Source organism: Octopus bimaculoides, chromosome 14 (assembly GCF_001194135.2).
Source record: "Octopus bimaculoides isolate UCB-OBI-ISO-001 chromosome 14, ASM119413v2, whole genome shotgun sequence".
NCBI classification, from domain to species: domain Eukaryota; kingdom Metazoa; phylum Mollusca; class Cephalopoda; order Octopoda; family Octopodidae; genus Octopus; species Octopus bimaculoides.
In genome coordinates this window covers 36,073,060-36,098,629 of record NC_068994.1, presented here as the reverse complement: position 1 = coordinate 36,098,629, position 25,570 = coordinate 36,073,060, and the positions used below count along the sequence as shown (strand labels likewise).

General features: G+C 32.4%; 1 protein-coding gene across 3 annotated transcripts in view; it reads left to right on the top strand.

Annotated features, from left to right (window-relative positions):
- The window catches only part of LOC106879921 (protocadherin beta-15), a 227,048-nt gene that overhangs the window by 119,731 nt on the left and 81,747 nt on the right, over positions 1-25,570 (top strand). For all 3 annotated transcript variants that reach the window (XR_008265546.1, XM_052973096.1, XM_052973095.1), the window contains exon 3: positions 1,467-3,921. Coding sequence is in view for 2 of the 3 variants with exons in the window: in XM_052973096.1 (XP_052829056.1) it covers positions 1,510-3,921 (2,412 nt within the window). In the remaining variant the exon portion in view is untranslated. The remainder of the gene's footprint in view (positions 1-1,466; positions 3,922-25,570) is intronic.

Sequence of the window (25,570 nt, the reverse complement as noted above, 5' to 3'; positions counted from 1 at the left end):
TATATATATATATATATATATATATTTATGAATACATACATACAATGAAGATGATGATGATATATATATGTATAAATGTTGATATATACATATATTAGATATATATTAGTGTACACATATGTGTCTGTATATATGTATACACCCACACACATATATATATATAGACTCATACACACACACATAAATCACTTTTAGTTGCTCCATCAGCATTTTAATATATTCGTGAAATTGTGCTTCCATCTGTGAACCAATCTTCTAAATGAAATTCCAATAAAAACATCATTTTTCTGTGCAACTTGTTTTTGCATTACTTCAATATTTCCATAATAACTTAGCAAGATTGTTTTCTTTTCAGTAATGCTATAATTTACCTGGTAAATCTTTACAATAGAAACTTCATTCTAAACCACCACCACCATCGCCACTGCCACCACTACAACAACAACTACTACTACTACTACTACTCCTACCACTACTACTACTACCATTTTGATCCCATTATCATTATCATTACTATTAGAAGAAGCAGTAGTAGCAATGACATTAATCTTGATGGTCTCATTCTCGTTCATATTATTCTTATTATCACCATTCCATTGTTCTATACCTCTTGCCAATTTCTCACAGAAAAATTGCATCTGTTCTTTGAAATATTTTGGTTCATTTATTCTTTATTTGAAAAGCAGGGAAACTTGCTGATGCAATGGTAATGTCTATAATGAACAAAAATAAGTAGGTTGATGAATAAAATGTCCATCCATCTGTTTGTTTTATTTTTACCCCTTTTACGTAACATCATTTCAAATGCTGTAAATAAATATTGCTTTCATATATGCAGTTATTTTCGTCTGTAATATAGTGCTTACACTTACACACACACACACACACACACACACACATGTATGTATATATGTATGTATACTGAAGAATTCCTTCTCGTGAATAATTAAATTTTATACATTCAAAATACATTCAGTTGTTTATGAAATCATTTTGTTCAATTTTAATGTATCTATTTAGGTGGAGGGAAAATGTTTATTTTCTATAAACATTTATTATTGTTGTTGCTGTTATCATCATCATTATTATTATTATTATTATTATTATTATTATTATCATTATCAGTGGTGGTGGTATTAGTAGTAATAACAGTGCTGTTGTTATTGTTATTGTGTTCATCATTATCATCATCTTCAACACCATCATCATCATCATTATTATTATTACTATTATTATTATTATTAAAAGCTAAATTACAGTTGCTGAACATTGTTTCAGAGAAATTTAGAAATATGATGGAAAATCTTATTGCTATTAAATGAGGTAAAGTAGAAGGAATATTTTTTAATAGACATAATCTTTTCATACAGCTTCATTTTTGCTATATTTTTATCATTTCAAAATACAGTTTCAAATTAAGATTAAAATGAAATTGTTTTTTCTTCTTCCTTTCTTTATATTTCTAGATGCAAACATATTAAATCAGCCAGACAAATTCTAAAGGGAAATATGCTAAAAATATTATATTTGCTGTTTATTCTGAATGTCTCAGACTGCGTAGACTGGATCTACAATATAAAAGAAAATCAGCGTCCTGGAATTTTTATTGGTGACATTGCTTTTGATACAAACATTTTGAGAAGTAATTCAGCACAAGGTTCACAACAAACTGTCCTTTGGTTTAGTCAACTCCAGCAGGAAATTTCTTCTACACCTCAGTTGTTTAATATTACCAAAACAGGGAAGCTTTATACTGCTCAGAAACTTGATGCTGAATCTCTGTGTAAATATAACACTGAATGTTTCAAAATGGTGGATGTTGCAGTACAAAATAAATTGTCTTTTGTTAAGATATTGGAGTTAAAAATTATTATAGAAGATGTCAATGATAATCGACCAGAATTTCCAGTTGATGCCAATAATCTTTACTTTTCTGAAACAGATGGAAGAGGTACCATAAAATCAATTCCAAATGCTATTGATATTGATGTTGGAGCTCAGAACTCCCAAATCACATATCACTTAAATGAAAACCTTAGTAATTTATTTGCTCTGTCTGTTATTAAGAAGATTGATGGAACTGCAAAACTGGGAATTTTTTTGCAGCAGAAACTTGATCGAGAAATAAAGGATAGCTATACAGTAGAAGTGATCGCTAAAGATGGAGGTTCACCTCCACTGCAAGGAAGCTTGAATGTTCTGATATCTGTTACAGATGAAAATGACAACTCTCCTGTATTTTCACAGAATGTTTATAACGTGTCAATAAATGATGGTTATTTTAAAGGCACTGCAATCATCCGTGTTTCAGCAACAGATGTAGATTCAGGCATAAATGGTAAAGTTTTCTTTAAATTTGGTTCAAAAACTTCAAGTAATCATAAAATGTATTTCAAAGTACACAAAAAAAGTGGTGAAATATTTTTGCTTCAAAAACTTCCAGCAAGAGCCAAAAAGGTATATAAGTTGTTCGTTGAAGCTACTGATGGAGGAAATCCTCCTTTGAGTTCCACTGCCATTGTTCTAGTCTATGTCATCAACCAACAGAACAATGCCCCTGTCATAGACATGAACTTTATTTCTCGCTCTAAAGAAAATAATGCAATGGTGTCTGAAGCAATCAAAGTTGGAGGATTCATTGCATTTGTTAAAGTCACCGATGAAGATATTGGTAGAAACAGTGAAGTATCATGTGACCTTCAGCATGAAAAACTTCAGCTAAGAAGCCTTGGAAAAAACAAATACAAAATTGTTGTGAAGAATTTAATCAACAGAGAAACTGAAAGCTATATTGAAAGCACAATAATTTGTGAAGACAAAGGATCTCCCCCTTTAAGAACTGAAAGAAAGTTTTCCATCCAAGTGAAAGATGTCAACGACATACAGCCTCAATTTACAAAAGATACATTCCAATTTTTAACATATGAAAATGAAGAGCAAAATTTTCCTGTTGGCTTTGTTAATGCTACAGATGAAGATTTGGGACCTGGTGGGCAACTGAGTTTTTCTTTATTTAATCAGAATTATAATATTCTTCCTTTTGTCATTTCTGACTTTGGATTCATTTCAGCAACACAATCTTTGGATAGAGAGCAACAAGATGTCTACAAGTTCAAAGTTTTAGTCAAAGATAATGGTACACCATCTCTTAACAACACAGCAAATGTGATTGTTAAAGTTATGGATAAAAATGACAATGCTCCTTATTTCACATTTCCAAGTGTTAACCCTTTCAATTTAGAAATCCATTACCAACCACAAATGAATACCGACATCACAACACTAAGAGCCTCAGACAGAGACAGACATGTAAATGCATTCCTCAGATATGAAGTATATAGAGGTAATGACAAGCAGTTATTTACAGTCAATCCTTATACAGGAGTTTTGTCTTTTTCTCGCCCAGTTTATCAAAATGATGCTGGATCTTATGTTTTAAAATTAGCCGTCAAAGATGGTGGTACACCAATTTTATCCGCAACAACTATACTGTCTTTGGCACTAACTGTTAGCAATACAACAGCGATAATGTACACAGCTGAAGACACAGAAACAGACAATAGAATACATATTAATTTGATGATTATTATAGTAGTAGCAGCAGTTATAGTTTCTGTTGCTATTGTAGTTTCAATTACTGTATGTATTCTTCGTAAGAATAACCAAAGAGATGTCCAATATAGTTGTCGAGTTGATGACTCTAACAACTACTTGGGAGAAAATGCTCTCTCTGAATACAACTCTGAACAAATATCTCATGATGATATGCCTGTTACAGTTGAATCCTATGCAAGCAATCAGAGAAATGGTCCAACTCTCTTGCTTCGAAGAGATCCTCATTCAAAATATGAATCTAGTCATGAGTGGAAAGGTCCAGTATCAGGAATACAACCACAGAATGTCATACAGGAATCTCTTCAGGTGAGTCATTAAAGTTTATGGAATTCGTTTATGTTTCGTTGCTATGTAAAACTGTTTTAGTTAATATTTAAGCATCTTTATTTTTATTCATAATAAACATTGAATATTTGAAGTAAAAATTGAAGTTAAATTTTCTTGGCAAAAAAAAAAAAAATTCCAAAGAAAAATAGTTGAATCTTATTAAACTTAGATTTACTTTTATCTATGACTCTTTGTCAGCAAAAATGTACAAGTATTATAAAATAACACCCTGAGTTTTTCAGTTTTTTATACTGCATATGTGACCATATGTGTATTTGTGTATTTAGTATACAGAACACACCTGGGTTATTTTTTAATCAGCCATGTTTTGATATTCATAACCAGCATCATTACATTGCTTCTAATTATGCATATGTATTAATCATTTGTAAATTATGCCAACTGAGTATGCATTACAGTTCTAATTAGAACTGTAATAAGAACTGGTTTTTATAAGACTGAAACATACCTGTTGCCTTCACCAGTTGGTTTTAATGACACGATCCACTCCTAACAGAAAAATCTTCCTTGCTGTTTTTGGATTCAAAATATCTTGGGGGTAGGTTTTGTCCACTGACTGCATGAATAATTCAGTTAATTGAAATTTTTACTCACTATATTACAAATGTCATGATATGTCACTATGTTATATCCTACTGTACTATCATATAGACTCATCAACTGGTTGAGCTTGTTTGGATTTGTTTCAATTCATCTTATATCAAGATCCCCTGCAGCATTTGGAGGATCAACAACACAACATCTCATAATGAAGACTCTTGTTGGCTAACCAACCCAAGCATATCCATGTTGGGGGTGTCCAGAGGAGTTCATCATTGATTTCTTGTCCCTAGCTTTTCAGCAATATCCTGCAAAATACATATGTTTTTATAACGATATCACTGGTTACAAAAAGGACTACTAAAGATTAAATTTCCTCAAAATATATATCATGAAAATAAAAAAAAACATAATCTCCTAATAATGGTCATAAATCATTTGAACATGAGATAAGTTTACTAGATCTCTCTGACAAAAATGTCACACTTTTTTTTTGAAAACATTGCAAGTAATATCAGGTATTCAGTTTTATTCTCATATCAATAAATAATTATAACAGTTGTAACTAACTGAGACTATGGAGTGATGAAGAGCTCACTCTAAGCCATATAGTCTGTATTCTATTACCTGTGCTATATTCTGTTCCTAGTAATGTATTTAATTCTAAGTGGGTCAACTAAATTCACTGTAAACAAGGAGACTGTAGTCTTCAGTACAGATGAGTGAAGGAGTGAGATCCAGTCAACTATTTAAAATGAAAATGCTTAGATTATTACTTCTTTCAATTTTATCTAAAACTGGGAATTTGAAAAGAAATTGGCAAGTAATACCACAAGAATGCAATTCATAAGATCTTTCTTCATTATACGATAAGGCATTTTCAAGAATTCATTTCTTGTTTTCCTATGAAACAATGTGGATATTTTTGATTTACTTTTTTACTGTTTTCTTTTTTGTATGAACTTGAATATGTATTAGGTGTTTTAAAAGTATAAAAATATTTACCATATTTGATGGCATAAAAGACACATGGCTATATTAGATGTACCCAACTTCAGTAGTGCATATTAAAGAAAACATGTTTGTAGTGTATTCAACCATGTAAAATTTAAACAATTTTGTACATATAGGACCTGGGATGAATTTTTGAGACTTTTTTTTTTGAAAGGAGTGCATCTTATATATGCCATCAAATATGATGGATGTTTTATAAATTTAATACAAAAACAGTATTATTATAAATTTAATACAAAAACAGTATGGGCAGAAAAAAATGGAAAGTGAAAAATATGCTATTTGTGCTTTGTAATTGTATTTTTAAAACAAATATTGCAAATGAAACTATTAAGGCAAATATGGAGCATTCATAGTAAAATTATTACAATTATTTAAAGAAAAATATTTTGATATTATTTACTGTTACAGTTTGTATGATTTTGGACTTAAATATCTATATGCTCCATGCTATTTCAGGAATCTCTGAAAATTAACTTTGATTAGTGAAAACTTTTAACTTAACTTCTCTTCTGACTTTGTCTGGGCTTGATCAGTTCCATAATAGTATGCTTGTTGACTAGAAGGGTAGTTTTATAAATATTCTTCTTTAACTCTTGGATAATAGAAGCAAATAATGACTTTTGTATAAGCTTGTAGTTCTCTCAAAATGTACCCAATACTTTTTTTTGATTTAAAATAAATGTCAGTGCTCATTGATCATGCTCAAACCTATATTATTAATTTCATAAATCTATTTTATTAAATCAATATAATCTAATTTATCAATTATATGTAGAAATGATAAAAAAAAAACTTTATTGATTTGGCATAAAATTGACTTTCAAAATTTTTTCAGACTTTTTGTCTGGTTGGTTTAACATTTTACTTTATAATTTGTTTCCAAATAAGTAAACAAAATTAGGTTGTAACATAATTATTTAGTTAAATGCTGAACTCAGAATATCTGATTGTCAAAATATCTTGCATGATTTCATTTCAAATCAAACTAGAAATACAAGATCATGAATGTCATGAGCTTGTATAAGTTTGTATATGCAGTGGGGAGAAAAGAAATTTGACCCCGATAGTATATTAACAGTTAAAATAGTTTCTTGAACGAAAGGTTAAAATTTTAGAAGTGTAGCTAAAAATTGAAATCCATGAAAAATCTTTGGACATTTGTCTTGATTCATGAGTTGTACTGAAGAAGTATTAGAATGTTGCAGAGAAAGTTGGAAAGAAACTAAGTTAAGAGAGATATCTTAGAATATGTAGTGGTTGTCAGCATTATTTATGAAGAAAAAAAAAAGAAAAGGAATAACGACAATAACTGTAAGAAAATCTCAAATGGTTAACATGTTTTGCCTAATGCTACAAGTTAGAAGTTTTAAAGTGTTATATGGTATGGTGTGACTGAGAAGTTTGCTTTGCTACTATATGGTTCAGATGGATTATATTTGATCCCAGTGCTTGGTGCTTCAAGCAAGTGACTTCTAAAACCTCAGATTGACCTAAGCCTAGGTAGTGAAATTTTTATAGATAGAAACTGTGCAGAAGCCCATAATATGTATTTATTACTAAAAGCTGGAGAAACTAGTGAGTTAAAAAATACCTTGGGGGTTATTTTAGTATATTTCAGCTTCCTCTCTTTATGACCAGTTGACTCTGCATCATTTTATTGATCTCACCTTGATCAATAAATAGATAAATAAGAAATCAATAATTTCCTGCCTGCATGAAAACCCTTAACATAAAAATAGTATTTTATTAGCCAATTATATCATTTCCTGTAGAGTGTCTAGTACTTATTTTATTGATCTCATATGAGATCAATAGAATAAGTATCTGACACACTCCAGGGAATGGTGTAATTGGTCAAAATCCTTAAAAGCATAGCTGCAGTCCAATGACTAAAACCAGTGATAAAATAAAAGAATATAGATGTTGGACTGTGGAAATTTCATCTTATAATGATTACTGGTCTCTCCAGCACATTCTAGTATAGCCTCTCAGTATTTTTATTGTTGTCTTATTTTCAGTATTCTCTCTGATACTGGACTACAACAAGGCTATAAGTCTGCTACAGTTTACTCTGTCTCTAAAAGTTCAGAAGTTCAGCAGTTTCATTCCAGTGACATTACAGCATATTTAAACAAGTAGCAAGTATCCTTAGCTTGTTCTAGAAGATACTAAAAGACTTAATAAACTGACCAATCAAATCACAGCATTTTCAGCTGCTCCAGAGTACTGAATCTCTTATACTCCACTGCACTTGATTGATTGGCAGTGTTCTTTTTGCAGAGGAGTGCCACTCTACAGTGTTTTATCTGCTCTCTGACCATAACAAAATGCATTAATATTTACCTTATTATCTAAATTTTCATTCAATAAGGCTTTGAACATTTTTTTAAATGATAAAAATATTAATAAAAAATATTTTTCAGTTATGTTTTTCATTTGGTCATGAGATTATTGATTTTGCTGTTTATTTATTTTTGTATTCTTACTCTTTCCTCCATTATCATGTTTGCAACTAGTTTCTAAGTTAGTTTTTCTCTCTTCAAAAGATGAGTTCTGAGTAACTTGCTCATGCATCCTAGTCAGCTTGCCATTTTGTTCGGTTTTGATTCACCATAAAAAACATTATTAATCATTGATTCTATTAGATTTTATATAATGCAGTTTTATCTAATTTTTTAACTCGTAGAATCAATGTTGTTGTTGTTCCACCACAGGTGAATTCTGGGCAATCAAATCTATTACCAAAGATGTTCCAGATTTGGTCAACCTGTCCATATTATTATGTATAATGTCTGCACAAATAGGGATATGTTAACAGCTTTATAATCCCCTGGAGAAAGCAGAGCAGTGGAAGCCTTAAATACACAACCACAACTTTCCATAGATTAGAACCGGGTCTTTAAATCCATGGTGACCCCTGGTGTTTGCCCAGTGGGCCCATACCTTAAGACAGCACTGTAAAGAACCACTTTCTCCAATGCATTCCTTTTTAAGATATTAAGGTGTGATTTGAGAGAAATTTGGTCTCTATTTCTTGAAATTTAAGTGATTAAATGGAGGCTTCTTCATTGGGCAGAAATCATAATATCAGTACCAAGTAAATTTATACTGAAAACTCCTCAAATACTGATCCTGAGAAAAACATATTTTCATTTCATCTTTTGTATTTGTGTCTGAAGATGATGGGGTGAGCAACTGTGGGTTATAAATCAAATCTGGGTACACAGTTTTTTTTTGGCATTGCACATTTAACCTTTTTACTTATGGCACTAACCATAATCTAGTAGATTATGTACAAAGTCATAGGCTCGCAAAATGTGCCTTACCATGAATGAAAGGTAAAACTCTGAAAGGTTCCATAACTGGACCTAATCCCTAAGACTAATTCCAAGCAGTGCAGAGATTGGATAATTGTATCTTTTCATTATTGTTATAGTAAAATGTGTTTACAGCTATTTGTAGTAGATCAAATAACAATGTAGAGGGTCTCTAATTGCCTTATGTGTGTGGCTTATATATGTAATGTGCATATGTGTGTGTAAGCTGTGCGAGTCGTGTGTGTAAGTTGTGCGAGTCGTGTGTGTATGTATGTTATGCATGAGTTTATAGATGTAAGCTATTATACACAGAAGCACAAGTATGTAAGAAAGGAGAAAGTAGCACCAACATTTTTATATTGGTGTAGCTGAAAACCTGAGTCATTTTAGAAAAAAAATTAGACAGTATAAAAAAAGAGTCTTTGATTGGCTAATAGGATGTGTTTAGGGAGGAACTACTACTGATGTGGTGAGTGTGTCTTTTCTGTGTATGTGTGTGTGTGTGTCTGTTTGCATTGTGTGTATGTGTGCATGTTTCTGTGTGTATGTAAAGTGTATGTTGCAATATTAAAATCATTTAAAATTTGCAGATAATGTGCTAATTTTCTGATAGGATTAATATTGTTAGTGAAGCCACCAATATTTAGGCAACAGTTCAATATTACTAGAAGGTATATTTACTCCACTGATGTCGATAGCAATAGATATCAGTCTTCATATTAAACTTACTACTCAAGGATACCAGTATTAAAAAGTGTAATACTGTGTGGTAATGATTGTTATGCTATGAGAAATGAAGAAGTTAAAAAGACAGTAGCAGAGCTTATTGTATGTGGTGCTTTGGTGTACTACAACTTATTGGAAAGCTAAAAAAAATAGGACACAAAGTAACAATGGTCAAATGAAGAAAGAGAAATGATAGCCAAAAGTACATACATGCATAGTACACAGCATAAAACACAAAACAGAAAGTGAATGTTAAAAGAGCCATAAAGTGGAATAAGTGCATAGATCAGGAATAGGATTACCTAATTTTGGGACGCATCAAATTTTTTAAGGATACATTGTCTTGAGAACTAACAACTGATTCAAGTAGTTTATTCCATGCTTCAACAATTCTGAGTAAGAGAAAATGTTTCTAAAAGTACTAAGTGCTGCACTTTTTCTTCCTTTCTTTTTGCACTTTTTAAAATTTTATTTTATAAGCATGTCCAAAGGTGGTAGAGATATTGGATTCAAAATGGTGGTTTAAGCTGCTGTTTGAAAGATGGTAGACAACCATGTGGGTTTCTCCCAAGTAGCTATTATACATTAAAGCTTTAATGTGTTGATACCTAGAGATATGGTCCAAGATATAGCAAGTGACTGTTGAAGAATATTCAGCTAGTTGCATGTTTCTGGACAGCTTCAAGTACATCAATATTTTGGACAAGAAAGGCATTCCAGACTGGAGATGCAAGCTGTCAATGTGGACATATCGTAGCCATATACAGCTTTTAATAGATAACTGTTGAGCAGCTGACATACACCTTACTGAATGATATATAAACATCTTCAAACTTTTTGATTATTTTAGAAATGTGATTCATCTAATACAGATCATTGTTGGCAATAATCCGTAGGTCACATTCAATAGCATTCTTCTTATAGGTGTATTGTGAAGGAAGTTGGTAAATTCTGGGGTTTTCTTCCTCAAATATCTAGAGGTGCACTTGTTTGCAGCCAGCATGAGTTATCAGTCAGCAAACTATTGCACCAATGTATCAAGGTCAAATTGGTGGAAAGATCTATAGCACATAGGATCTGTTCTTTTTCTTTCAAGGTACAGCTTAATGTTGTTTGTGCATTTTAATACTGTAACATGCTTCAAGTTAACATCTATTTCATCAATATATGCAAAAAACGAAAGAGGTCTCTAGATATCATTGTATTGAGTGCAAAATGTCTTAGTAGTGTGATGACTTCTTTTCATCAAAAGATGACTTCAACCAGTTAGTCACAGCAGCTGGAACTAGAGATAAATTCAAGTTATGAAAGTGATAAAAGGTTATGAGAGTTCCAAAAGTTGCAGAAGTTCTTTGATTCAGGACTCCATCAATTTGGTGTAATGATAATTGACAGGTGATGTGTAGTTTCTCACTGTGAATAGGTAAATTTGATACAGTCAGTAGATGCAGTATGACTGAATGGTTAGGAAGGTTTGCTTTACCATCACAAGGATTCTGGTTCAATTCCGCTGAGTAACAGCTTACGCAAGTGTCTACAATAACTTCACAATTCTCTAAACCAGAAGTTCTCAACCAGGGTCCATATGGACTTTGGTGGTCTATACAAAATCTTGTTGTTAAAAATTTTGTGCAATAAATTGGTCATACTTCTACAATACACAAATTATTTTAACAATCTTTTATACAATTCTTGATAATACTTAATTATAAAGGATATAATAGGATCTTTTAAACATCGAATGGTTATGAGGGTCCAGTAGAGTAAAATAGGAATCAAAGGGATCCATAAGCAAAAAATGGTTCAGAACCACAGTCCTAAACCTTGTGAGTAAAACTGAATTGAGAGGAACTGTGTGAATGCCCTTCGGGTGGATAGCACCAGTATTTCAAAGGTTTGGCCTTGACAAATACTGTATCAGTTCTACCTCAACATTAAGTTATGAGTGTGTATGTCTGTAGAAGCTATAGCTGAGATTGTACTTTAATGAAAGAAAAAAAGCTATATTTGTATTTCTTAAACATAGTATTTATCATTGACTTCGTATATCTTCTATGTTCTTTCCTTAACCTTTTGGCATTCAGATTACCCTGTCAAATGTAATGCATACTCATTCACATGCTTTTGAATTAATCATGCATTGTCTTGTAGCTTTGAGATTTCTCTGATGTGATTGTTTATGATTTGAATGATATTGCCAGGTAAGTGTGAGAGATCTGGCTAGTTTAAACATAAAACAGGCAGAACATTTTGGGCTTTTTTATACTATTTTTTAACTTTTAGTCAGGTAAGAAGGTAGTGCCTATGGTCATAACCTTTTCCACAAGAGAATGGTAGAGGAAGAAAAGAAATTATCTTCAAACCAGAGACCTGGTCTGATTCCTTGCAACAGAATGGACTCCATTGATGTCATTTAAGATGTCAGGAGGTAGTGTAAAACTAGACAAAGTTTAAGTCTACCACCCAAGCAAACCACAGTGGGATTTGAACTCAGAATATGAAGGATTAAAACAAAGACCACAAGACATCCAGTCAAGTTTTGTTAATCCACCATTCTAAATCACCACTTTTTGTTGACTTGGAAAGAATGAAAGATGGATTTGACCTTGGTGCAATTTGAACTCTGAGCACATAGGATCAGGACAAATAACATGAGACAGTCTATCCTCAATCACTCTAACAACCCCACCAAATTGGTTGTGTTGAAATGATTGAAAATGTGTCAGTTATAATTAGAAATATCTCCAGGTAAAGAAGCAGCCATATATTACTGATAGATGGTTGCTTTGTGAATAGAAAATAAATTCCCTGCCTTCATTAGGAAAATTGTGAATCATTATGTTCTGAGCAGATTCAGTACTAAATTCCGATTTGCTTATGGTGAGTAAGAATATCAAACATGGAATATGGAAAAAAGATCTTTCCAACACTCCACTGAAAACTTACCAAATAAAGATACATCTTAAAATTTGAAACTTCAAGAGTTAGTGTAGGTGAAAAGTTGATCGAGGAAACAAAATTTAAGTTATTGCAAAATAATATAATTCTTTCTATTTTGGTAGAGGCGTGGGGGAAACTAAAAATAAAAGTCTAAAAACAGAAGATAGTTTTGATTTGATAAGACAAATGTAAAATAAAATATAAAATAAAATTTAAACAAAAGAATCTGAATCTCAATGAAAATATAAAAGATTAATGATCTCATTATTTTTTAATGATTTGAAATATATTCATTAGATGAAGACATTTATTAAAACCTGAGGTTTTAGAACTATTTTTCTAGTCATCAGTCAGAAGAAGATGGACTGTGCAAAGAGGAAGAGAAGAAGTGGATGAGAGAAATTACTGAAGCTAATGATCAGTTTAAACTGTTTAAGATTAGTAACTGAAAGAGAAAATGCGAGCAGTGATGGAGACCCAGAAGGATTAGTTCAAGATCAAATCCACTCACAGAGCTTTGGTCAGCCCAGGGCTCTTCTCGGAGACATTTGCCCAAGATACCATGAGGTGGGACTAAACCTGAGACCACATGGTTGGGAAGTAAACTTCTTACCACATAAATATACTTAATCTTGATATATGGATTGCTTTGAGAAAGAGCATGTGACTCAGTTATACAGGTGCTGATGTGAAGGTAAAGAGAATTGAAATTGTGACAATCCTGTTGTCAATCACCTGTTTTGTATCAATTTGGGAATTTGGGTTTTAACTCAAAGCAATCTTCTCAACAAGGCTAAATATTGTTTACATTAACATACACATAATAGAATACAACTGTATACTGGGCAAATGCAGATTAAATAGTGTGTTGTGTGTTTATTGCTTTGAGATGTGTGTGTGTGTATGTTTGTGTGTTCTGATTGTGTGTTTTATTTACTACTACAGACAAGGACTAGGGTTGTTAACATTGCAAGGAGCTTATCTAACATTAGGGCAGCATTAATATGCATCATCGTTGTCATCATCGCCCACTGCCGAAATACTACTACCCTCCTCCCCCTCCTCCTCCTCATCACCACCACCACCACCACCATCATCGCTATCACTACCACTGCTACTATTGCCGCCACTGCTACCATCACTGCCACCACACTATCTTTTCTCTTTTGTCTTGATAGATCTTCTGCATTTGCTATCTATATCTCATTACCATGCAGCATCACACTTTTTATGCATGCTCTATACAGTTGAACATTTACAAATGAGATTCAATGTTTATTTTAAGCAACATTCAATCCATGCTGGAGGATTAATGCTGTTAAATGTTCAATAGCTTTTGAGATGAATTTGGTGAAGTAGCTACATCTAAAAATATATTATGAATCCTATGTAATACCTGATTAGCAGTCCATATTATTTTTATAATCATGAGACTGGTATGAAATTGTAGATGAGAGCACACCATGTCCCTCCCAAGCATTAAATATGATCAAAGTCATTTAACGATTATTTATCATGCAGATGTTGTCTCGGAATTGCTTAATCTTTAAACAAATCTCCATCTCTATGCCAACAAATATACATGTCAGTATATTTGCTGAGTGATCTGTTTACTAAAATCTCTGCAATTTATACTGAGGTTATGCTACCACTGAGAATTAGGGTGAAGCATGTCTGGATCATCTCTGATACTTGCTGTATTAAAAAAAAAAAATGAAAGGAATGAAATAATTCTTGAGTTACAGTTGTTTAGTAATGGATTTGATTTTAAATCGTGTGTTGGAATTAAAACAATTGTATTATTAAGGAGTTATTGTGAAGTTGGTGAACAAGCCGAATCACTAATGTGTCAGACAAGATGCTTAGCAGTATTTCTTCTGGTTCCTTTTTTATACTCTAAGTTCAAATTCTGCTGCTGAGGTCGACTTTGCCTTCATCTTTTTGGAGTTGATAAAATAGGTATCAGCCAAGTGCTGGGATCAATGCAATTGATTTCCCCTCCCTCAAAATTGCATGCCATATGTTAAAATTAGAAAGAATTATTATAGAATCATTGTAATTATTATGCACTCACACATACAGTTAGATTTTATAATAATTTATATTTATATTTTGTAATAATATTTCTATGTTAACTATTTACTAAATTCTTTTGTTGTTTATCTAAAAGATATAAAGGACCCTTTCCTTGCCACCAACCCTACACTCTCAGCATCACCCCTTACCACAATATACGTCCACTGAAGTCCATTTCCCCTGAAACCCCACTCATCTCTGCCACTGACACCTCTTTTTGTAACTTACTGTATTTACTCCTATGTACACCTGACTTTTGTCTCTGTCACTGCATCTTTTGTCTCTCCCCACACCTCAACCTCATCCCCTCTACCTATTCACACAGCTATCCTCATTTCTTTGCCCCCGATCTTCCTTCTTGAGCCATGAGGGTACGTCTTCATACCTTGTCTCCACCATCTTTTCTCCCTTTCCTACTGTACCCATGCATTTACCTTATCCCTGCTTGTCCTCTATAACATGACACCATGTTCCTGTCTCTCTTTCCTACTCCTTTAGCCTTTCTATACCTGGCCCAATGCCACCTCTCTCAATATTGCACCCACACTGAGGGATGGACTCTTGTCTTGCAAGTTACTTGTGCTGGCACTTTGGTAAAAAATCAAATACTCAGTACATTCTGTAAAGTGACTGGAGTAAGGAAGAGCAACCAGCTGTAGAAACCTTGCCAAAGCAGACTCTATAAAGCAATACAACTTTCAGGCTAGGTGGATCCTATTGGACAGTCCAACCCATTCCAGCATGGAATACAAAGGCTAAACGATGATGACATATTTTATAATGGCTACAATGACTAACACAATCATCATCATCATCATGCAACTGAAAAATTTGTTTGAGTCATCAATTAATTTATTTTTGATTCTATTTGATATTTGATTCTATTTCAGTTTTCCAATATTCCAGACAATAAATGTATTTGCACTCATTTTTAACAGCCATGGAAATATTATACCTCTTACAGTGGATCTGCATATTTTTGTAAATAAAAATTAAATGAAAAAGAAAATGTTGTTTGGGTATAGATATTATAGTTAACTTTAGGGTGTAGATATTATAGTTAACTTTGGGTATAGATATTGTAGTTAACTTTAGTTAAGTTGTTTGATTTCCTTTAATTTCTATCCTTTTATTTTTGTTATTGCCATTTAACCCCAGGTTAGACTTGATTTGATAGACTAATGAGCAAAGGTGTTCCAGTCAAGATCATTCTATGAATGATTTCTTTAAGACTGCTTTATTTAATGTATCACTTCGAATCCCACAAGGTTAACTTTGCTGTTTCTCTCTAGTGTAAATAAAATAAATACCACTCAATTACTGGAGTTGCTGTCATCAACTAACTTCCTCACACAAAAAAAAAAGAAAAAAAAAATGTAAGCTTTTTTTCCTAAATTAGAAAACATCAAATGTGTCCATTTTTTGAGACAGTAGGGTGTGAACTGAGGGTAATTTAATTGTCATTTCTAGCAAGTTAAATGACCACATAGAAGCTTCCTTGTTGGTTCAGTCTCCTTCATTATAATACAATAATATATTAAGCTTTATTTTGAGTGTAATCCTCTTTTTCAAAATTTACCTTATAGCAAAGAAATAAATCAGTATTTGAAATTATCAGCACAGGTGACAGACAAGATTCTTAAAGAACTGAATTTGTGTTGCAGGTTCAATTCCCAACTATTGATACTTCATTTACTTCACTAATACCATCAAAAAAGATATGCCTTTCTCTAAAACCATTTTTTATTGATATCATGTAGTTAATAGAGTTGTTCACCTGTTGATGGCTATTTTTTTGGTTTATTTTATAGAATAATAGCTTAGTGATTAAAATGCTGCAATCATCACATGTTTTAATGGATGAAAATCTGCTTAACTCAACAACTTTATACCGTCACTCTTGAACACAAATCTTAACGATTTGGTTACTCTTTTTTATTAACTCATCATGTTGAATTTTGTCATCAATAATTAATTCTTCATAATTAATCCCTAAACAAATTATTTGTGTCATACTTTTTTGTGGATTAATCCCATTATCTCATAAAACCAACAACCTCTTTAAAAGAAAAACTGAAGTTAGATGAATTATTGTAGCATATCATGCTCAGTCTATATTTGAGCACAAAAATTCCATAGCTATAGAACCCAAATTTATTTCACATTTGTGTAACATCTGCTTACCACTAAATTTGCTGAATCATTATGGGAGGAGGTATGGCTGTATAGTTAAGAAGTTTGCTTCACAACCATATGATTTTAGATTCTGTCTCAGTGTATAACACGTGTTGTTTACTATAGCCTCAGGCCATGCCATGTGAGTGGAATTGATTGATTGAAACTAGACAGAAAGCTGTTGAGGATATATGTATGAGGGGGTGTATGTGCATGTGTCTGTATTGACACTGATCAGTTAGTAGTATGGATATCTATGTTTGTTTTCCTCCATAAACAAAAAAATCTCACTTGGCAGTTTGCATGAAATTTGGAAATATTTTTATTGTAAAACAAAGGTCGGTGACAGGAAGGGTATCTAGTATATAATACTATCTCAGTAAGTCTCGTCCAACCCATGCCAGCATGGAAAAAAAGTGGACATAAAAATGAGGACAATAATGCACTTGCTGCTGCTGCTGATGGTGTGGATGATGACAATGATGGTGAATGGGGCAGCAACAGTGATGATGATGACAACAATTGATGCTGGTGGTAGTGGTGGTAGTGGTTGTGATGATGATCAAATAATGTCTCTAATATTTTAACAACACAAACTAATGCATTTGTGTATGCAACTCTTCCCAGTTGTTCTCCTTTCTCTTCTCTCTCTTACACACACACACACACACACACAGAGCATAAACATACTGAATATTTCATGTGTTGATGGAGAACTTTGTTTGAAACAGATCAATTGTTCATACAGATGTCATCTGCATTGTAACTGAGTTTGAACCAGTTTGCTTTGATACCTCTGGCAAATGGTTATTTATAATACTGCATTGCATGAACTAATGCTCTTGATGATCAATGCTTGCAGTCATTCTTAGTAATTGCATGGGTTCTGCTTCAAATCGTAGTAATGTCTGTCCTTTGGTTATGCTTGTTACATTGAGCAATGCCTGCTGGACACCGTATGAATGAATTGGAAAGTAAAATTCAATAATATGTGGTTCCTACTGTCATGAATCTGATGAGAATTAAGCACTTACAAGGAAGTGGTAATGATATGGTAGACTGCACTTGGCATTTCTAACATTTAACATGAAACAGTAATTACTAATATTGACATTTAAAAAAACAACAACTCCATATTTAATCATTTTTGTTTGTTTGTTTGTTTGTTAGTTTTACAACTGAAATTAAAAATAAAGGGAAAAAAATTTCGAAATCACACAAACAACTAATTCCAACCAGCTAATCAATTTTCAATTCTAGTCATAAAAAAAGCCTTCAAACTGCAAATATTTTTGTGAGAGACTAAAATAAACTATTTTATTAAAAAATAATTATCTGAAAATATTTGAATGGTTTGTTACAGATATAACCCAATTGGTTGTCGGTAGCGGGAAAAAAAACAAACAAAACAAAAACAAAAATAAAATATCGTGTATATTGGCTAAAATATTTGAAAATTGCAAGAATGAATAACATAAAATTCTATGGAAACAAAATGCAAACAAAGCATTGGTTGAATTGCTTTTCCTATTGGACAATTGCAAACTTTTGCAACTGAATTTTTTTCTTCATTGATATGATGCGATTGTCATTGATATTGTAATTTCATAAAAGCAATTATTCTGATACACTGCAGCAGTACATCTTATCTGTTCTCATGCATTTAATGTGTTTTTATTCAAATTTTTACTTTACAAAATCATATTTACTATCCTATCTATATCATATCACTACTATTTTCACCTCTGCTAGCATCACTACTACTTTCCTTATCACACCTAGCATTGTATTGATAACAATCACCATTATTCTTGCTACCATTAAAAATAAAAGTGGCTTGATCCAAGATGAAGCCAGTTTAAAATCTACATGATGTAAAAACCGTGCTTTATCTTATCTATCAATGACTTACTCTTCTTTACATTCAATTGATAACTCAAACAAGTTTTTATCTAATTTAATTTCAAGTCTGTATTTGAATTCAAATAAAGTACACTCTGGGTTAATTAGTTAGCATTTTTGTGTTCTGTCTTTTCTATCTGATTCATTTCAAATCTCTATTTGGCTTCAAATAAAATGAACTTTGGGTTAACAAGTAAACATTTTTGTGTTTAGTTTGTTCTTTTTATGTATTACCCTAACATATATTTTGTAAGCAGCTTTTGTGCTGTTTCCTCCCACTCACAGTTTTAATTTCATTAAATGTCCTCTATCCACTACTTGGCCATACCTGAAGTATGTTAAAGAGAGCATCCAAATTTTACATAGCAAAGTACAGGTGAAATAAACATCAAAGATACTTTGTACTATACAGAAAGTGCAGGAGTTACTCAGAGATATTGCAAGCATTGCATTGCACTGCAATGTCAGAAGCTCTTCTGTATCATTAGCAAGTCACAAGCAAATTTACTCCAAATGGCCTGTACGTTTTACCTGAGTGGGGCAGTAAGGACTGAATTAGTCTTTGCTAGAATAAGGGTTCCAAATTTAATCTCTTGTCAACCACAGTCACTTTGAGGTGCTTTCAGCTACTTTGTATTTCCTTGGTGGCTCTCTTGATGTCTGTTTTTCAGACCACTCTTTTGCAGGAAATAACACACTGATCTAGCTGGAAAGTCGTGGCAGCAAAAGATTTATTCTCCAGCCAAATCTTAGAGAGCTGGTGTCACTAGGTTATTGGGTCATTACTAAAGACTATATCTCCTTCTAGAGATAGAAGTTTAAGAACTACAGTGGAATAGCTGCTTTGCTGCTGCCATTTCTAGTAGTCTATAAATATTGTTGGTTAATTCGATAATGGCATCACTATAAAACAAATAAAAATGAGATGATCACGGCTGGAACACTTTTCCTTACAAGTCTGCTTGATCATAATGGGTCTGAGTCCACATAACAACATGTAAAAGATACAATGATGTAGCCTCTATATGCTAGGTATACCACTCTACCTGCTAGATATACCAGCCAAATCTCTCTCAAATCAAATTATAGAAAGACACACAAATCACTATAAACATTAAAACACTGAATACAAAACTAAAAGACAGTCACTGCTTATTTTTTTAGGGTTTGTACAATAAGAGTCATATTAGGGCTATATAAGAAAAAGTGTGTTGTGGTTTTGCCAGAAACACATCTAAAGTACCAGCTATCAGATACAAAACCATTGGCTATTCAAATAATAACTCAACAATTTACTAACCTGACTAGTTTCAGATCTCTCTTAACTCCTTTTATTACTCATTTAATCTTCCTAAAGTTTTTGCTTTGGTAACTCAGAAGTTTCTTGATGTTTGTGTCTAGGTCATACATGGCCTTTGTGTCTTGGTCAGTTATGACCTTTGATTTCAGATATTTTTTTTACTTCAACATTCTTTTGTCCTTTTGACTTTGGTCAATTCTTTTTCTTAATTTGTAAACATTTATTTTCATCCAAATGTCACTTTTTACATTACATTCTTTCCTCCTTTTGTCCATCTCTCCCAGGAAACTGTATTCTGTAATCTTGTGTCATTTCATATATTTTCTTCATATCCTAACATCTTCAGACTCTGCTAAAGAATTAAAGCCAATTTTATGACAAACCATATAGCTGCAAAAATAAATGGAGTGGGGAAACAGAAATGAAAGTAGCAGTAGTAGTAGTAATAATAATAATTGTTCTAAATTTTGGCAGAAAGCCAACAATTTTGAGTTAAGTGGAATAGTTAATTACATCACTCCAACTAATTGATTTTTACCTTATTTTATTGAGCCAAAAGGATGAAAAGCAGAATTGACAGCATTTGAATTCAGAACATAAAGAGCCAAAAGAAATGCTGCTAAGCATTTTGTCTGACATGATATGGTCTGCCTTTAGTTTCCATCTACTATATCCACTCACAAGGCTTTGGTTGGTTTGGGCCTATAGTAGAGAACACTTGCCCAAGGTGCCACATAGTGGGACTGAATCTGAAACTATGTGGTTTAGAAACAAACTTCTTAACCACACAGCCATGCCTGCATCTAGATAATAATGTTAAATATTATTATTTACAAAGTGAATCTTTGGATTCATTGTGTCACAAAATGGACATTAATGTCTGTCTATTAATTCCATCCATCACTTCTTCTAACTGCAGTTAGATTGCATAAGAGTTTTTTTCTTTTTCTTTCTTCATGCAAGTTAAGTTAGCCATCTTAACCAGTCATTTCAGTCTCTTCAACCAATCATCTAAGTCAGACATCACAGAACAAAAGTTACTATACCCCTGTACAATTTTTTGCTCTTTTACTTCAATGGACATCCATTAACTTTCAAGATAAACCCACTTTCTTAATGTTGGCATGTATTTTATATATTGGGGATATTCATCATTACATCTATTCAAAATTATAAGAACTGAGCTAATTATCATTATTTTCTTTTACTCATTTCATTCATTGGACTGCAGCTACACAGGAGCACTAGCTTGATGGGTTTAGTCAAACAAATCAACCCCAGGACTTATATTTTGTAAGCCTGATACTTATTTTAGTAGTCTCTTTTGCTGAATTGCTAAACGATGAGGACATAGACACACCAACACCAGTTTTCAAGCAGTGACAAGGAACAAATACAAACACAAAGATACATACACATGCATATGTATGACAGGCTTCCCCTCAGTTTCCATTTACTCTAATTATTCACATGGTATTGGTCAACCTAAGGCTACGGTAGAAGGCACTTGTCTAAGGTGCAGTGCAATGGAACTGAACTTAAAACCATGTGGTTGCAAAGTAAGCAGCTCAGCCACACAGACATGTTTGCACTTTGTTAGTAGTAAATATATTTATAACTCAACAAAGTAATGTAGCACTGGGAACAATATGTGAACTTCTGATCTTTTGTCCATTAAGCTCTGACCTAAACACCTAGACTACTGTAAGCTTTGAATATTTCATAAAATACACACATCTCAGCCTCTTCTGCTTCATCAAGATGGAAGATAAATTATCTGTACCATCCATTCTGCCATCATTCTGTCATAGAAAAATTCACATTTTGTTAAAAATTATGTGGTTTATCTCCAGATCCTATAGATTTCTTCAACAATTCAAATATAATTGGTTGATAATTATATTAGACCATAGATTTCAGCCAATTTTATCTTACCTCATTCAAATATCTCATTTTAGTTAATATTGGCAAAAGAATGAAAATATATACAAAAATGTTACAAATTTCAAATTTAAGGGGAATAATGCTTAAGATCGATATTATACATTATAAGCACCAAGAATACATTAGAATAATAATTAAAATGTGGTTGAGGGAGAATTGACATATGCAAGTTTTGGAGATTTCATTTTGTAATCTTTCCTTGCATCCATCCTTCATATCTTATTTCTTTTATCATTTATCTTTCACTTGTTTCGGTCACAGGGGCACTACTTTGAAGGATTTTGGTATTCATTTTATTGTTTGTTTGCTTTTTCTTTTTATTGAACTGCTAAATTATGGGGATGTAAACAAACCAACACTGATTGTCATATGATGGGAGTGAAGAAACAAACATTGACATAAAGATATACACACACATATTGATATACATATGAGAAGCTTCCACATAGTTTTCATTTGCATAATTCACACATAGGACATTGGTTGGCCTATGGCTATAGTAGAAGACACTTATTCAATGTGCAATGAAGTGGGATTGAACCCAAAACCATGTTGTTGCAAAGCATGGCTTCATTAGACACATAGCCATGCTTGCACCTATCAAGAATTTCTCAAATTGACAAATACTAGGATTGACAAAATAAAAAATAAATAAATAAACGATTTTTTGCTTCCATCTCTTTTTTAATGAGAAGATATGTAGGGTTAGCATCCGTATAATTCTTCTTTCTGTATACCATGATGCTGAATGTCATATTCACCCTCATTTAACATGTGTTTTCCATCCTGGCATGGGTTTGACAGGATCCAGTTGCTGCAGGGCTTTACCAAGTTCCATTGTTAGCTTTGGCATGTTTCCTATAACCGGATGCCCTTCCTAATGCCAACCACCTTGTAGTTGTATACTGGGTACTTTCTTCACATTACTGTCACTAGGGAAGTTACCAAATGAGTTACAAGACAAAAAAGGAATGGAAAAGGGAAAAGCCCTATAACTAAGTGTGTGTGTCTGTATGGGGGGGGGATATTTAGTGAAGGAGAGGTGGCAAAAGTATGACAGAAGGACAAGAACAGGGGTCATGCTATAGAGAAGATGCATGGTTACTCTACATTATATAAGAGTGTGTAGTAGTAGTTGGTAAGAAGTTGAAGATAAATATGTTAGTGATGGGGTGCCTATGCAATATCTCAAGGTACAAGAAAGTGAGCATAAGAGAGAATATAGTCAGAGGGAACAAGTTTAAAAAATTTTAAACCAGCTTAAATTTATAAAACAAGGCAATTTGTCTGCTCTGTGTTCAATCATTACAGAACCTCACTTCCTATGAGAAACATTGCTCAATACACAATGACAGAAATTATTCCTTAATTTCTTTATTTGATATGCTGTCACTAAGACAGATCAATTTCTTTTTGTTTCATTTACGATGTTTTTTTGTTGGTTTTTTTTTGTGTTTTCGGGATATGAAACTTTCTGATTTGTATAAATCTCAATGATATATTTTTGTTCACAATAACACAATGATGATATTGCAAGCATTAAGTATTTCAATAACTTAAGTTGGTATTACCATTGCATTTTCTACTGTTACTCTCCTTGTATCCGATACTTCAGCAGCTGCTGCCTCCATAGCACAGACTACTCTTGCTGCTTGCATTCCACCAATCCTTCCTCCCCTTCCCCTCCCCTTCGCCTCCTCATCATTGTCGTCGTCACCACCACCACCACAGTAATGTTGTTGTTGTTGTTCTTTTTCTTCTTATGATTATGATTATTATTATTATTATTATTGATATTGTTATTCATGTATCATTTTACCATCCCATTTTGTTTATTATTTTATTTTTTTGTTTGCCAAGTAATTCTATCTCAGTTCCTATACTGAAAGTAAAAACAAGAACAGAATTATATTTGTTGTTTAAAATGTATTCATTTAGAATATATTATTAAGAATCTTTTGTTACACATTCACAACTTGGTCACTGATACTCTATCATCATCAAAACATTCTCCCCAGAGCAACCAGGAAAAAACAAAATTGTAAACAAAACTCTAGCCATAAATTTGAAAATCAGAATCCAGTCTCTTCAAGAATAAATCAAAGTTAACATTATACATATACCATATAAAATAAACAATGCATAAATAAATCCACGAAAGAGCCTATTTAAATGTTAACTTGAACTACTAGAAATAGCAACCAAATCTTCCCTCCACCTAGACTGCCTTATGAAGGAAAAAATACATTAGATAACATAGCCTAAGATGCACTATCTCTAAGAAAAAAAATTACAAAAACTCTGCTTTGCTGGTTAGCTGGTTATGGATGGAATGCTTTGATCTGAGGTCTGCTCTATGAAACCTGGAACTAAACATAAAAGCAGAAGGAAAAATTTTAGCCTGGAAGTTGAGAATTCCTTTCAATATAGCAGTCAATTATTGACTTGCAAAGTGAAACAATATAACAAAAATATATATCAATATTGGTTCATATGAAAGGAGAAATCCTTGTGGCTACTAAAAAAATAAATCATTATTCACATTTCTAAAGTTCATTATACTTTCATTGAATTGTCAATCAGAATAAATTAAACGTCTCTAAGATGAGTTGTTGTTAATAAGATTATCTTTTCTTTTCGTTTTTTTTTTTATTATTAAGTTCATATTTGAAAATGAAGCCTCTTTCTCTCAATATTTACATTTGCATCAGTGGTTCTCAACCATTTTTTGCCTATAGACCTCTTTGGTTCTTATTTTACTTGGATGGACCCTCATAGCCATTCAATATTTTAAAAAATCCTATTATATTTTTATAATCATATATTTTCAGGAATTATATAAAAAAGTTGTTCAAATATTTTGTGTGTTGTAGAAGTATAACCAATTTAGTGCACATAAATTTTAACAATAAAGACCTATATAGAATTCCAAAGGTCATGTGGACCCTGGTTGAGAACCACTAATTCTACACTAACATGCAAGCAAGATGTGATACTCAAAACTATGTCTATGATGACAGTGACTATGAATAAGAGCTAAATGACCCATCCAACACATGCCAGCATGAAAAGCTGTTGATGATGTTGATGAAGATGATTACATTTTGTTCGCTTTGTTCTTTGAACTTCACTAGTTGTCATAATCCTGGAAATGTAGATAGCATTCAACTGGACTTGAACAAGAGATGTTTATTTCTAAATTAGTAGTCATAATGCTTTTTTTCCACAATTCCACTAATGTCAAGGAGAATTGATAAACTGAATCACTGAAAAATATTCTATCAATCCACACTCCTATGTTGCTTTGTAATCCAAACTTGCAACACTTACTTTGTGACATTGTTTATTGACTCATTGTAACATGTATAAATGTTTCATTGTGGCATAAACTAGAATTAGATACTACATCACAAATTCTATTGTGTTATTATTTTTTTTTTTTTGTGATGTATATATGATAAATTGTGACCAAGCCTATATTGCTTTCAATGTGATAAATGCCAGTATATAATAATATAATAGTAAGGATGGAGAACTTACAATGCAACAGGAAAAGTTTAATAACCTTTTTATAGTTCAGGTTAAAAGGTCCATCATCAAGAATAACACTATATAAACTAACATCAAGAAATGTTAGTTTATATAGTATCAGCCATGCTGATTGTTGTGT